General features: G+C 41.1%; 1 protein-coding gene across 2 annotated transcripts in view; it reads right to left on the bottom strand.

Annotated features, from left to right (window-relative positions):
* Positions 1-4,291: 4,291 nt before the first annotated feature.
* The window catches only part of LOC137638746 (uncharacterized), a 494,402-nt gene continuing 481,716 nt past the window's right edge, over positions 4,292-16,977 (bottom strand). For both annotated transcript variants that reach the window (XM_068371088.1, XM_068371087.1), the window contains 3 exons: positions 12,948-13,052; positions 7,242-7,373; positions 4,292-5,797 (listed from right to left, as the gene is read on the bottom strand). In XM_068371088.1, coding sequence (XP_068227189.1) covers positions 4,895-5,797; positions 7,242-7,373; positions 12,948-13,052 — 1,140 coding nt within the window. In that variant the 3' untranslated portion in view covers positions 4,292-4,894. The remainder of the gene's footprint in view (positions 5,798-7,241; positions 7,374-12,947; positions 13,053-16,977) is intronic.

Genomic DNA, 16,977 nt, shown 5'->3' with positions numbered 1-16,977 from the left:
CCTTCTTCTTGCTCCCGCGTTGACCTTCGGCACGAGCACCTCCTCTGCTGGCGGCTCTGCCACGAAAGGGCGGAAAGAATCTTGATGCTGGAGTGTCCAACCTGGGTCTAGGCACAGATGACAAAGGGGTGGCTTTGCGTGCGGATGACGCAACCAGGTCATGAGTGTTTTTCTGGATCAAGGAGGTGGCAATCTCCTTGATCAACTCCTCAGGGAAGAGGCACTTCGAGAGAGGTGCAAACATAAGCTCCGACTTTTGACATGGGGTGACTCCAGCTGACAAGAAGGAGCAAAGGTGATCCCGCTTCTTGAGGACCCCGGACTTCGTCTGAATGTTGAGGAGGAAGCGGCAAAGGAGTAGGTAAAAGCTGATCTGCTGAGTCCGGCAGCACGGGTGCATGCGTGGCTGCACTGGACCCAACTTCATGGAACTGTTGGTCAGTCTGAGAACTGGCAACAACCATAGCTGAGTGGGGACGCAAAGCGTCTACTCCTGACTGTGGTCGGATAGCGGAGACCGCCGTGGGTTGCGGAGGCTGACGCACCGCGTCAAAACACGGCAACTTAACTCCACCCTCCTGTTGTTGTGGTAGCACACGAACGTCAACGGAGGGTTCCGTGCGTCGGTGAACGTCAACATGCGTCTGGCAGGGTCGACTGCGCATGGGTGGTGGAGCTCTCACAACTGGAGTGCGGGAGCAGGCAGCCTCAGCGTCTGCTGGGCGCACAACCGTGGTTGGTTGTAGGCTAACGGGTGCAGCGTCAACCTTCTCCGCACGATACTCCTGCATGAAGGAAGCTAACTGAGTCTGCATAGACTGTAGCAAAGACCACTTAGGGTCTACAGCAGCTGGTGCGGCAACAGACGGAGTTACTGCCTGTTGCGGTACCACTTTGCCTCTCTTAGGAGGTGTGCAGTCGTCGGAGGACTGCAGCGAGTCCGAACTGACCCAGTGGCTACACCTGGGCCGTTGGACTTGCTCGGAAGGGACCTTGCGTTTAAGAGGCCGTGAGACCTTGGTCCATCGTTTCTGGCGTGAAACCTCTTCCGCAGACGAGGAATGAACGGGCTCACTCGTCTTCTTGTGGGTGGGACGATCTAGGCAAGATACGTCCGAAACCACGGAGGGAACGTCTGTCCGCTGATTAAAGCCTGTCGAACCCTTTGGTCGTACGACATTGCTTCTCCCCTGGGCTTGGGAGCTTGCAAGAGGTCCCGGACTGGGAGGACGACAGGCACGAACAGATGCACCCTCATGCGTAACACTGACACTTTTCACTGCACTAACACTCACTTCACTTCCCACTGCACTTTTACCTTTCAACTCCCTGACGTCAGCCATGAGTTGATTACGGTCATTCGCCAATGACTCGACTCTCTCACCCAGAGCCTGGATGGCACGCATCATATCTGCCATCGAAGGTTGATGAGAGCTAGCAGGGGGGTCGGGTGCAACCACTACAGGGGAAGGAATAGGTTGTGGGGCATGGGGAGAGGACAAATCAACTGAGCGAGACGAACTCCTCCTTACTCTATCTCTCTCTAGCCTACGTGCATATTTCAGGAATTCTTGAAAATCGAATTCCGAAAGCCCAACGCATTCCTCACATCGATCTTCCAATTGACAGGCTTTACCCCTACAATTGGAACAAATGGTGTGAGGATCGATAGAGGCCTTCGGAAGACGCTTTGAACAGTCCCTAGCGCTACACTTCCTGTACTTGGGGACTTGAGAAGGGTCAGACATCTTGAATTAGTCAAAGGGGGAATTCAAATTCTATCCAAGTCGTCAACAAATAATCCAAAATTCAATAAAAGAATGCAAGGAAGTATTGAAGATAACTTCTGCACAGCGATAGCTAATAACCAGAAATGAATACTTCACCAAATAACGTGAAAATCAATCCAGAAAACAAGAGCGTATTTAGTAGGTCTTGCCGGTGGCACGACAGAGAGAAAATTGGTTCTTTGTTGACATTGGAGTACTTAGTACCTGCTCGACAGATGGCGCAGTTGATGTACACCCCCACCTGTATAGCGATCGCTGGCGTATTTTGTCCTTAGGTTTTTCTGTCGGGCAGCAGAGCTGACAGCTATATGATCACCGGGTAAGTTTAATATTGAAAACATAGTTTTCCTATTTTTGTAGTGGGAAATTGCTGTAAGAGCAAAATTGCTTCTTATATTAATATTTTAGAAAAAGTTTCATACAACTTTTTCAAATCATCAAGTACCAGTATATATTTTTCAATTGTATTGAACTTATGGAAAAAAAGCTACAACAGTTTTTTTTCCATTTGGGTCAGTTAAAAACGCAATATTTCAGAGCATAATCGTTATAGTTTTCCCGGAATATCTCGTCAAAATATGGCCTTATCTTTTAATAAAATTTAATGTTTGTTTTCCCATGGTTATTTCTTAATAAATTTAGAAAATAAAAATGGAGTTACAGCCTCTCCAATACATGCAATACCTACAGTAAAAAAATAAATATTTTGCTTCCAAAATTCCATGTTGACCCCCTGAAAACAGAGTGGCATCCTTAACATAGGGTGGAGTCAGAGAACAAAAATACTGTACTAGCACAAGAATCACTGCCAAATTCTGCTTTTGAGGTTTAATTGGTGAGGGCTATATGGTCGTGGTTCAATCACGCCCCAATTTTCTATACCGACACTCAAAGAGTGAGCGAGCTAGGTTTATTCCTGGCATTCCATGCATCTATTTTGCTCTGGTATATTCAGCAATAACTATGCCTTAGAAATGGTGCTAGAGGAGCATTTCACTGGGCGACACAGGTTCCTCGCCCAGAAATAGATTTTTCCTTCGTCAAAATCCCTTTTATACACCCATATGGAAGCTCATCAGCAATGAATCAAACCCCCTGACTTACATTGCAGAATTAACACACCTTGTATGTCCTTTTGTGCTCCCTGATTCATCCATCACTTCAGCTAAAGTTTTTACCACTTCTACGTACTGAATCTTCACACTTTTCCCCCAAACAATTCTTCGTACACCTCATATAAAATGCAAACAGTTGATATTTATAGGTCTGACCTTTTCTTTGTACAGCATCTGCACTTCATTTCCATAAAGAAAATGACTTAAAAATCCCTTTACGCATCCCACATTGGCTTCCACAATCAATTCACAAGTCTCTTTCCAATCTTCTACACACATCCTGTTACACTTCTGGCTTCACCTATTGTGTGAATTAAACCATTTTCTCCTCTTATCATTCATTATACTCTAAAATACTTTTATATGAATCAACCAACTACATTCTTCCATTACCCAAGGTAAATTTAATTGCTCATCTTCCAGGTTTCCATTCACTCACATAATCTTACCTCATTTATTCTAAATTCCTTCTCGTGCTAACACTTTCTCATCTTTAGCAGTTTCTCTTCACTGTCCACAATCAGCCCAGGATCATCTGTATACAGATACCATTCCTCCATCCCTTATCCATTAATTTTCTTTTTCCAGAACTTTGCATCTAAATCCATTGTCTTATCTTAGACCTCTTGCATCACTCCATCCATTAACAGGGTGTAAAGCCATGAAGCATAAACTATTATCCCACATCAACTACCAAACCAAACCAGTTACTCTCCTACTTACATAAACTAACAGACACTCCATTTCCATCAAGTAAACTTTTAATTGTTTTAAGCAACCTATTATTTAAACCATACATTCTCAACACTCCCCCACTGCCTCACTATTAATTTAACCATATGGTTTCTAGTTCTATTCTAATTCTATGCACAAATATGCAACTTACAGCATTTTCTCCTTATTTAAAAAAAATCTCAAAATACATTGTAACAAAGACTTGATCCATACAAATTCTTCCTTCCGTGAAGTCATACTGTTCTTCCCCCATGAACACTACCAGAAATCTTCCCTTTTATGACCCTATAATTCTCACAATCTCCTTTCTCACCTTCACACAAAGCCCCAATATCATTTCTATCAACTGATCTTTTGGAACCAGTCTTTCATATAGACATACCTTACAAACCCTGGTCACCCCTTCAATAGCACTTTCAATACAATACTAAGACATCTCTCTTGAAATCCTGTTAACTCCAAATGTCCTATCTGCCTTCCTTACATCCTTTATAGTCCCTTCCTTATGCATTCTCAACTTAACATAAGTTAAATCTTACATCACTCAGCCTCTTTTTATCAATACTTTACATTAAAAAATCTTATAAGAGCAGTAATCGTCTCACTGACCAGATCTGCATTCAATTTGAACATATTGTATGCGGATAAATCTACCTGTATAAGAAAGGAATTAAAACTTAACTTATAGCTTCTTTAAAATGTCATAAAGATGATGATTGTTACAAAATTGCTTAAAAGGGGTGCAATAACCAATGTTCAGAAGAAGTTCAACTTTCTTGTCACAAAAATAAATTATTATTTGGACTGCTCAGAGCTGTAAAATTCTAAAATTTTCTATATTGTAAACTTTAAGCCTGAGAAGAAATTACGTGCTTATTAACTCTTACATAACTCTCACATGCTACATTAATTCTTTGGCACATTAAGACATCTGTACAGATCACAAACTAATTAAAAAAGGAAGAAATGGGCTGTTTGAACAGGGGACTTTTAACAGTTCAAAATTTTCCAGTTAATAGTGTAATGTGCAGCTATTGCAAGATTATGGTATGATGATTACTATAACCAAATTTTGTAAAAGGGAAAATAATCAACAACCCTGGGCATTTACATTATAATGTTAAGTAGCAAAAAGATCCTAAAATATACACTCTTTAAAAACTACATAACAATCTTTTCAAGTTGCAAAGTATGAATCAAAATAGTTAATAAATACAGTATGGATAAAATAAAGTCCTATCTAAACAAGAGTCCCTATCTTGTTATATGCTTTTCTATCACAATAGTGGATGCACTTGGTGTATAAAGCACTTTCTTCTTATCCTTACTTGTACTCGAAAGGATATTCTTACGTGTAATATTTGAACTTTTCTTGCTATCTTTAGCATGACCAAAATTAGAGTTTTGAATAGGCGTACAGTATGGGCACCTGTAAGGTCCTTGAAACTCAGCAGTGGCCTTGCGAGTCTTGCAAGAACACATCTTACGGTTGGGATCTAATTGAGAAGTTTTCTGAGCTTTGGTTTGAGATTCAAACCCTGAAATAGTCGCTGGATCGGGTCGCCTTCGTCTCTCCTCCCTTAGCTGCTGGAGATAAGCTCTAGATTCCTGCTGTAGTGCATCAGGGTTAAAACTAGATATGCTCACAAGCCTGCTTAGAGGGGGAACTTGGCTACCTCCAGGCCCCAGATCACCTGATGCGACATTGTACGGGCACGGTCCTGAAGACCTAGAATCTGGTAGGTAACGGGGATCAGAATCGTAAGCCCCCCTCCCTCCATAGATATCACGTCCTCTCTGGTTTACATCTGCATAAGGATGATTTCGTTGGAAAGAGTGAGGGTCAATCTGATCATCACTACCATAGGTAGCTATGAAAGACCTATCGTCGTCACTTCCAGAAGCCCCTTCGTTTCCAGTTCCCCCTCTTCCATCAGAGTGTCTTTTTCTTTCATCCATTCTCCTGCTGGTTCCTTCCTTATATGATGTTATATTTTCTTTATTGTTTCCACCAGCTCCATTACCAGCACCAGCATTATTATTTTTCTGATTAACATGGGGACATGGACCAGGTGAGCTGGGAGGTGTGGAAGTCTGAGAGGACTGACTCCCTTGTGAACACCCTTCGTCAAACCCTAGGCGCCGTGTAGCTGCATCCTTAGGATATTGGATAATAGAAAAAAATTACGTACATACAATTTCATAATTTCATAAAAAAGGTTGGAATTCGCACATAGCATACAATTAGTTTAATTTTTTATATAATTCTAATGTTTTGTAATAGAAATTATTATTTCATTAGAATCTAAGCAATCCAAAACTTGTATATAGATTAGGAACAATTATTGGGTCCAAGCAAGAATGATCTGCCTTAGAGAATAACACCAATACTGTACTTAAATAATGAAAGAAAGTCAAGTTATCTGTTGTTAGATGACCATAACCAGAGGGTAGGCCAAGCAAAGAACTACTGTATCCAAAAACGTCTATATCTACCAAGGTACTTTCCCCAATTTTAGGGGTAGCCAAAAAAAGAAGGAGGATGATTTTTCTTCTCTTCGCTTCTCCAAGCCTGACGAGGGATTCAGCTGAGTTTGGTTGGTACTGCTAGGGTGCCACAGCCCACACTCCCATGTTATCCACCACAAATGAAGCTTCATATGCTTGAATCCCTTACTGCTGCTACCTCAGCGGTCACCAAGGCGACCGGAGGAAGCAGCAGAGCCTATCAGAGCTGCCTCACAATTGTTCGCTACTCGTTCCTATTACTAGCACGCTCTTTTGCCTATCTCATATCCTCCTATCATCCAGAACTTTCTTCACTCCATCCATCCATCCAAACTTTGACCTTCCTCTTGTACTTCTCCCATCAGCTCTTGCATTCACCACCTACTTCAGAAGATAGCCATTTTCCATTCTCTCTACATGGCCAAACCACCTCAACACATTCATATCCACTCTAGCTGCTAATTTATTTCTTACACCTGTTCTCACCCTCACTACTTCATTCCTAACCCTATCTACGCAAGATACACCAACCATATTCCTCAGACACTTCACCTCAAACACATTCAATCTCTGCCTCTCCATCACTTTCATTGCCCACAACCACGACCCATACATGTCAGTTGGTACAATCCCTTTCTCATAGAGAGCTCTACATTCATTCCTAACCTTCTACTCTTCACCATATCCTTTGCTGCCTTCAACACTTTACATCCTTCATTCACTCTCTGACATACATCTGCTTCACTCCACCATTTACAGCAACAACAGACTCAAAATGCTTAAACTGATCTACTTCCTCAAGTAACTCTCCATTCAACTTGACATTCAACCTAGCATCACCCTCCCTTCTTGCTTATCTCAAAACCTTACTCTTACCCACATTAACCCTCAACTTTATCCTCTCACACAACCTTCCAAACTCTGCCACTAATCAACTCAGCCTCTTCGAGTCTGTAACCAATACAGTACCATTTGTAAACAACAGATTCACCTTTCAGTCATGATCACTCAGGATTTAGAAAATAGTATTTTTCTTAACTAAATTTAATTTACGACAATTCAGATATTGTTTTTAGAGAAAAAGGAATCTTACCTGGAACATTGATAAGGCTTCTGAGTTGAGAGCATTTGCACTCCTAAGAAAAGCTTGTTTAGCTGCTTCCTGACATAACAGTAATTCTGCTCGCAAGTCTTTGTTCTCTTCTTCCAAAAGGTGGATTTGTTCCTTTAACAGAAAAATATTCCATGACAATAGTTACTAAAACTTCATAAATCAAGAAAGGAATGAGGCTCGAATAATACTTTCCAAATCAAAATTATTATAAAGATTGTATTATTGAAATTACCTAAAAACAGATAATAAATTAAAGCTACTTTTGGTGAGATGGAAAAACATGAAAAAAATTATAGCTATCTTCAGTGAGATGGAAAAACATGGATCACAACTCCGTTACACTGAGAAAATATTTCATAAATTACAGTTTTCTGGTCAAAACTTTTATTCCATAACAGCTGAAGTTGCTTGTGCTGCCTTTCATGAAGCTCAATCGATAATTACCTACAGCCAAACACAAGCTATCTCATGAGATAATGAATAGCAATAAAAAGAAATCTAACATTAATTTTCTTGTTGCACAATGAACGCTAACATTTCCAAAATATCATATTGAACAACACATCTAAGACAACTTACAAGAAGGTATTAGTAATATGAGCATTGGCAAGGTTAAGCCTGCCTTGAATACTTTGAGTCCATGATAAATAATGGTAAAGTTATACTCTATCCTCACAGATAACATTGATAAAGTAGTTGCTCAATTAGAAGGCCCTTTTATTTAAGAGATAACACAGTAGAATTCCATTACAGTAGACATTCTAGAGGGGTTGGCAGCCAAATTCGAAAACTTTCTCATAGAACAGTACGAGTGTTCTTTTCACGAAAGTCCAGGAGAGGAAAGACCATACCTCTTCTTCCCCATTTGGTAAAAACTACAGCCAGGCCCATGGGTATTGGCTGTGGTCAAAGAAGCTGCCGAATCTCACTAACTTCCAACCAGCTTTTCTCAAAGAATCCGACAGCAAAAGCTCAGTTACTCCAACTAGAAATTGTGAAAATTCTAGTTTATAACAAAAAAAATAATGATAAATAATCCTTGTTCCCAAAAGCTCAGGAGGTTGGAGACCAGTTCTCGATGTATCCAGCCCTCAACAGGTTCACAGTGCTTACAACGTTCTCGATGGAAACACCCTCAATGGTTCTGGAAGCGAACAAACAAAAAGACTGGATGTTCTCGATAGGCCTCTCAGATGAATATTTTCATGTTCCAAATCACCTAAATTCAAGAAAATAGCTTTACTTTGTCAACGGATCAAAGGTTTATCAGTTTGAAGTAACTATGTTTCGGGCTTAAGACGGGCCCCCATCTCGAAATGGTTAAGGTTACTGGGACAGAGTTTTTTTGTAGCTAGACATTTGGTTAATTTTAAATGATTCATTAGAGGGAATTATAGTTCAAAAATTTTGGTTATTCAGGTTGTTGGATCAGTTGGGGGGTCATAGTCACTGTCAAGAAGTCCCTCCTAGATCCAACTCAGAAGATTCTATATTTGGGAATGATAATAGCCACAGGTCCTTTTCAGGTTTTTCTGTTGGAAGAGAGGATCAATTCCTTTCTTATTTTGCTACAAAATTCAAAACATCAAATAACAATCAGTGCAAATGTGGAACAGACTTCTAGGAATTATGACCACCCCAGAAATTTGTCTCATTGGGTCGTCTGAAAAAGAAGATTTTTCAATATCTTCTAAAGTCACATTGGTACAAGACGATTGATCTACACACTGTAACCATTCAATCATTGGTAAATAAACTTAACCTACTGAATTGGGGGGACGATCGCAGTCGCTTGTCACAAGGAGTCTCTTTGGAGAGGAAAATTTCAAACCTATCTCTCTTCACAGAAGCATCACAGGAAGGGTGAGGGACCATTTCTGGACAATTTACATTTCTCAGGTAAATGGACTCCACAGGAGACAAAACTAAACATCAATAGCCTAGAGTTATTATTATTATTATTATTACTTACTAAGCTACAACCCTAGTTGGAAAAGCAGTATGCTATAAGCCCAGGGGCTCCAACAGGGAAAATAGCTCAGTGCGGAAAGGAAAAAAAGGAAAATAAAATATTCTAAGAAGAGTAACAACAATAAATATCTCCTATATAAACTATAAAAACTTTAACAAAACAAGAGGAAGAGAAATAAGATAGAATAGTGTGCTCGAGTGTACCCTCAAGCAAGAGAACTCTAACCCAAGACAGTGAAAGGCCATGGTACAGAGGCTATGGCACTACCCAAGACTAGAGAACAATGGTTTGATTTTGGAGTGTCCTTCTCCTAGAAGAGCTGCTTACCACAGCTAAAGAGTCTCTTCTACCCTTACCAAGAGGAAAGTGGCACTGAACAATTACAGTGCAGTAACCCCTTGGGTGATGAAGAATTGTTTGGTAATCTGTGTTGTCAGGTGTATGAGGATAGAGGAGAATATGTAAAGAATATGCCAGACTATTCAGTGTGTATGTAGGCAAAGGGAAAATGAACCGTAACCAGAGAGGAGGATCCAATGTAGTACTGTCTGGCCAGTCAAAAAACCCCATAACTCTCTAGCGGTAGTATCTCAACGGGTGGCTGGTGCCCTGGCCAACCTACTACCTATATTCAAGACTTCAAGATCAGGAACTGCTAGTAGTAAAGAAGAAAGTGTCAGTGTTTTCGGACAATACGACGACACTAGCCAGCAGCAGGAACCAAGGGGGTGCAAGATCACCTTAACTGCATCAGATAGCAGATGAACTATTGTGTTTGAGAGGAATAACTCTACATGTGCAGTTCATTTCAGGAAAATAAGACATATTAGCAGACCAGCTGAGCATGAAGAATCAGATTTTGCCAAATGAATGGTCTCTAAATACGTTGATTTGTCAAGAGATTTAGAAGTGATGGAGTGACCTGCGTGTAGCCATGTTTACCACATCACTGAACAAAAGATAAAAGTTTTTTACTCACCTGTCCTAGATCTCTTAGCTCGGAAAGTAGATGTTCGGTTGCTAGATTGGTCAAATCTGGATTTTTGCGCATTCCTCAATTTGCCACGATTCTGCACATGCTAAACAAGTTCAAGACCCCTGTAAACACCAGGATGATGCTTCTAGCTCCTTTATGGCCACAGAGGGAATGGTTAATGGATCTATGGTCCGTGCTGTCGGAACACCCCAGAAGGTTACCATATAGTCAATCTACTCAAGCACCAATATCAAGGATGATACATCAAAACCCCTACATGCTACATCAGACTACATGGAGACTTAGATCCAAAGCATTCTCAGAAACTAATATTGTTATGATTCTTCATAAAGCCTGAAGCATTTGGGATTAAATCCATTTGTTTCAGGTATTATAATGGATGTGTTCATATCGATCATTATTGAAAGACCTCCAATCCAAAGGCTAATTTTCTGGAATTGGGATATGTTTTTACAGTACAGTGGTACCTCTACATACGAATTTAATCAGTTCCACAACAGACTTTGGATGTAGAAAATGTTCGGATGTAGAAACGAATTTTCCCATAAGAATACATTGAAATAGGATTAATCCGTGGTTGAGCCCAAAAACCTATGATAACTCCTCAATAAATTACTACACATAATTACACTTGACAATATGCACTCTAAATTAGATAATAGACATGTAAAAAAGAATAATGATCAAGAAATAATAAATAAGAAACAGGTTTTTAGCGTCACTTTACCTTAGAAACTCCAGCGCAGGTGTTGTTGGTCTTGTTACGCAGAGAGGAGACGGACGGGCGGCGAGGAGGTAGAGAGGTTGACTACGATAAACGTACACTACCGTAACTTATTCTAACTTACACTAAGTGAACGTTAACCTAACTTAGCTTATTTATTTTTTTTATTTTCATATTTTATATTTTTTTTTTACATTTCTCTTTCTTTTTGATGATTAATTTTAATCACTTTCACTCTCTCCACTTAAAATTGATTGAATTTTTTTCTCTTCACTCTTTACCGTTTTCTTTGAACCACTTCCATCCTCTTCATCACGAGTTCGCTTTGTGGTTTTTTTAAAGAAGCTATCGACAGAAAGTTGCTTGGTACAGCTTTTCAGAATGTTTCGAAAATAAGTTAGGGAAACATCATCAAACTGCGCAACTACACGACAAACCTGCAATTTCTTTGGATGGTATTTGTCGATGAAGCTGACCACGTCTTGATATTTTCCTAACACCTCTTTTATTTGCGCCGAACCTATTGCAAGTTCACTCACACGGACGCCACGCTCATGCTTTTCAATAATTCCTTGCTTTACTTCTAAAGGAAGCATTTCCTTATTCCTTTTCTCACCACTACCACTACCACTTGCGAAACTAAGCCTTTTAGGACCCATGATTTACGTAAAATACCGTAAAAGGATGAGCATAAAAAATCACGATTAAAACACAGTTAATAGCAGAACGCACAGGGCACAACCACAAGAAGCCGACAAGAACAGAGGAATGTCCCAAGCCACGCTAATTGAGGGTCCCTCCGAGGTAGAAATGCTGCCTTCTATCGGCGGAAATAAGAAATACACCCGGCGCTATGAGTACCATTTACGTGCACGGGTATTGTTTACTTCGGGTGTCGAAAAAAAATTTGGGTGTAGAGTAGGAACATGTTCGAATTGTACTTCGCGTGTCGAAAAATTCGGATACAACCGGTACAACGAAAATTGCTTACTTCGTGTGTCGAAATAAAATTCGGGTGTAGAGTCAAAAAATTGCTCGAATTTTACTTCGGATGTTAGAGAATTCGGATGTAGATACGTTCGTGTGTAGAGGTTCCACTGTACTAAAAGGGACGAGGTTTGAACTACTAGAAAATCTGTCTCCTCAGGATATCCTGACCAAAGAACTTTTTCTGTTGGCTTTAGCGTCGGCTAAACACAAAAATGAATTAAAAGTGTTGTCCGTCCCGGTAGGCTTTAGGGAACACAATATGATCTTGTCTGTTTTACCTTTCTCCAGAGCCAAAAAGGATTTCCAAACTAAGAGCCTGCCTCAATTCTTTCACATCCCTTCACTAAAATGGGATGAAGATAGTGTAGTAGAAAATAATTTTTTTTGCCTAGTATGAGCTGTAAAGTTGTACTTGGACAATATAAAAGGTAGTAGAGGTAGCATCCTTAATTTGTTATGTCAGCTGAGATTCCTTAATTGCCTGTTGACCAAAAGTGCTGTTATTCCTAGTTAAATATATGGTTGCTGAAGCTCACAAGGAATTAAATGAAAAAAATATAAAATGCTTGAAAATGAAGGTGCATGATATTCAAAGTGCTGCTACTTCCCTTAGCTTTTTAAGAAATCTTTCTTTGACAAAAGATTTAGCAACTGCTCAATGGCACACCAAGTTGGTTTTCACCAAACATTATCTTAAAGAAGCATGTAACCTTTCAACAGTAGGGCTTTTTGTTTATACTGAGAATACTAGTTTGTTTGACTTATGCTTCTCTATTCTAGCTACAACTGAGAGAGGACAAGCTCGAGAGCCCTAAGAGAGGCATACACTGCTGAGAGCCAGACAGTGCATGGGACCAAGGAAAGCAATGACTGAATGGAGAGGAGAGCCTGAGTGAGAGAATTTCTGCAGAGAAACAGTATCAGCTACAGTAAAATCCTGAGATTGCAACCCTTCAATAAGACAACATAAAAAGATCCAAGGCAACCAAAATAGAAACTTACCCGGCATTCCAATTTCTTATCAAAGGTTCTTCTCCTCCAACGTGTAATAGTTCTGTGGGCTAATCTTCGAGACCGCTGCTTCCCTGCAATGTTAGCAAGGTGTTCCTGCAAAGTTCAGAAGCTGTATCAAGCAGTTTAAAGAATGTTAGCTATGGTCACATATGTATATTAAAACCATGCAAATTCATTTAATCATAAAAGAGTTAAAAGCTAAAATAAATATTGTTACTGGTGTTCTATTGCACATGTGAATGTGGTGATATCCATCAATAGCAAAATAACTAAACTTACTTCAAACATTATCGACATACAATAGATATATCGCATAAATCCATTCCTTGCAATACCAAAATAAGTGATGACCTAAACTTACAAAACTAATACCTTTACCCAAAAATTACACTCTATATTTGGTTAAAAATATAGGACATGAGCATCTCAAAGGTAGGTGCCTCCATAATTACCAAATTTGGAGAAACAAGACCATGAGTAAAATTATTAATCTTTATGGGTCTAACAAACAAATCCCACTTAACTTCAACAATCTTTTCAATTTGATTCATATACAATAGTTTTATATTATCAAGTCTAAGCACTATCACTAAGAAACATTTCCTGACTGGTATCTCTCTACACTTCACAACCAGAGATTACACAAGTAGCCAGAGCTCACAGCAAAGGTCAACACACTTATGATTGTCATGTTGCAGCCAATGATTGGCACCTCTCTTTGGGTGAGAATAGCCTATTCAATACTTTCCCAACTAATGACAATATAATATAATAATATCCTAAACCTCACAAATTTTAAAAGTAATTGGTATTTTTCCTAGTTATATAACCGAGAGTCATTTATTTAGGGAGATTGTTTCGGTGCTATATAGAGATGGTCGTTAAATCTTGGATAACAGGCAATTATCCATCTGGTGAGGGTGGCAGGAGAGGAGCTCCCTTCCTTTCCCAGATAGAGAGTTTTACTTCTGACCTTTCAGTTCAGGACTGAGAGGCATGATTGAGGAAGGATGGATTAAAGGGGGGGAGGATCTTACTAACCTGGTAGGCCTCAAGCGAGTTAGATTCCCAGATCTGATTGTCAACTCAATCCAGGTAGAAATGAACAAGATCCAACCATGTTAATTCCAGGCCTTGAGTCTTGAGGAACACCAAAGTGCCAATTAATGACTTGAGGTTGTTCTCAACAGAGGTACCAAGGTTGCCTCGCCTAGGCCATTGCAATGATGGATGAGTGCAAGTAGCTTTACAAAAGAATTCTCAGACTCAGAGTAGTCTGCCTGAGCAGGCACCAGATCACGGTCCGGTATCCCTCAAACATACCAACCACAAGTACCCTCATACCTCGCCGGAGCCGTGGGTGTGGTAGCATACTTTGGGTATCCTGCTCCTCCCAACAAGTATGACCATTCCTCCCCCAAAACACAGAACCCAATACATAATCGGGGGCTGACAAAGGCCAGGGAAGGCCAATGGAAACAGGAAGAGAAATCCTTGCAAGGACCCCTAGCAAAGATTGAGGAAGTATCAAGTACCTCTCCATCTGTGGGTTGTCATGGGGGGACAACTGTGGCTCCATAAAAAAAATCTGTTCGCTGCCCATTCTTTTGTGTTCCGATGCACGCAAGAGTGCAAGGACAGCCTCAAATGGTACCATCCTCTTAATCTGGTTAAGTGACACCCTGCCAGAAGAGGGAGAAGCAGGCATTTAAATTCCTGGAAGGAAGGGAGATGGAGGTCGCTAAAGCTCTTTCATCAACCTACGATCAGACTGTATACGCCTTACACATTTGTCCTGGGCAGTTACCAAGGTAGAGAGGGCCATTAGGTCAGCCTGAGCCATCAGGTTACCAGAATGGCTGGGGCTGCTGGGGTAACCAGGAGACAGGGTCCAGGTCCCCACAGGGTTGGAAACTACTCAGGTGACAACCACCCTTCTTAAGAGAAGTATGTCACAAGGGGCGTTGTCCCTGCACCTACGACTGGCATTCCTGGACTTCTTTGACCTCTGCTTCTTCTCCTTCTTCATCTTACAAGAAGTATCAGAATAAGCCGAAGGACAAAGTGGAGGAGGAGGAAGAACAGTGTGCATGCTTCTTCCTCTTCCCAGTTCTCGCTAAGGTTCTGCCAGCAGACCAATCGAAATCTGAGTGACCTGCAATGAGGACACTCCCCAGGGTGGGGAGGGAGAAACCACATGTTATTCCAACATCAGCCACAACACTGGGATGCACTGTCATGGGGAAGAGGGAAGGCATACTCACAGGACCCTGTGACCCCTTGGAGGCAAAGACACAGAGGGAGCAAGCAAAAATGCCCCCAGACACCAAGGCATGAGGGTCAGGGTGATGGGCAAATGGGAAGGGGTGGATACTTTGGGGTCAGGTCATTGATCAGGGTAACCCTGGGTACAGGGGCAACATGCACTTTAGCCTTGGTGCTCTTCTTACACCCAATTATGGGGGTACCACCATTCAGTGCTTTACAGGGTTTTCCGTCCTTCTGGGTGAGGGAAAAGTGGTGCATGGAGTCTCTGACACTTGGGGTACCTCAATGTCTTTCATCACTGGCATCACAGGGGACATTTGCATAGGGAGAACTGGGGGAGATGTAGCCTTGGCTAATAGTCATCAGCAGTCTGCATGTTCCCTCGTGAAGAGCTTCTAGCTTCCTAAAGGGTGTGCTGAACACTGGGGGTCACCCCCCACACTACCAAAACCTGCAAAGTCTGCTGAAGGAGATCTGAGGGCTCCTTACTTCTGAAGCATACTCCTATTGGCCAATTGGTAACATCTCTGCCTGGTGATCGCCAAACTGGAGATCGAATCCTGCTCAAACTCATTAGTTCCTTCAGTGTCTGCAACCTCCCCATCCTTGTGAGCTAAGGATGGGGGGGGTCTGGGAGAGCCTATAAGACTAACTGCTGGGTCATCAGCAGTCATTGCCTGGCCCTCCCTGTTCTTTGCTTGGGTGCTGATCATATGTATATATGAACAATGTCTAGGGCATTGTCCTGCTTGCTTAGGCAATGTCACTATCCCTTGCCTCTGCCATTCATGAATGGCCTTTAAATCTTTAAGCATGGGAATGATCCTGGAGCGTATGCCCAAAGCCGGCAGAAACAGTCGCACCCCCGGAGGAGACCAAAGCAGTAAAACACTTCCTCGGTGTCTTCTTGGGTGTCGCCAACACAAACACTGGTGAGGGCTGCACTTGTTTCTTCCCCTTCAGGATCTACACCTGCCACAGCACAGAAGACCAAATCCTGCACTCGGTGCATGAGGATTATTGTGAACAATCACACCCCTATAAGATACAGAGAGGGAGTGGGGATCTACATCCATTTTAGCCATAGATCAGTTACAACGTCCACGCTTCCTCTTGACATACACAAACTTCTTGTCTCCATTCCACATCCAATGATCACAACCATATTCACTTCCTGTAATGAAAAAGCAAATGAAAAAAATTTGATAAGGAGCTGACAGTAATCAACGGCTGAAACAAAACTGAAGCGCCCCGGTTGGGAAAGGGCACATGGCTCCTTAGCTTGCACCCTCACCAGTTGGATAACAGCTCGTTATCCAAGATCTGACGACTGTTCCCAGCTTGCGCTGAAATAATCTACCTAATTAAAGGACGATAGTTTGCATGCTATGTAAGAACAGGTCATCAACTAACTGGAAGTACAGTACCAGTGATTACTGTGTTCTATATTGTGTAAGCATTCAATGATTGAATTATTTCTGTGATGGATTTGTTGAAAAACAATATTGTATCCATCAATTTTCTTATAGGCTAGGCCTATAACATACAAGATACAATTTAAAAAAAAAATCTATGGAAAGGTATAAATACCAATCCCAGCTTCACAAACGGAAAAAAAAAAAAAACTCCTGTCTACAGTATCAAATGAACAAGACATGGAGAAATGTCGACAGCTTAGGCAAAGTTTTATAGCTCAACCTAATGTTTTGATATGGTATTGGTTCCTAAATTACAATAGGTCCTTGATGAT

Source organism: Palaemon carinicauda, chromosome 3, assembly GCF_036898095.1.
Source record: "Palaemon carinicauda isolate YSFRI2023 chromosome 3, ASM3689809v2, whole genome shotgun sequence".
Lineage (NCBI taxonomy): Eukaryota > Metazoa > Arthropoda > Malacostraca > Decapoda > Palaemonidae > Palaemon > Palaemon carinicauda.
The sequence above is the reverse complement of the archived record's forward strand: the minus strand, read 5'-3'. Positions and strand labels throughout refer to the sequence as shown.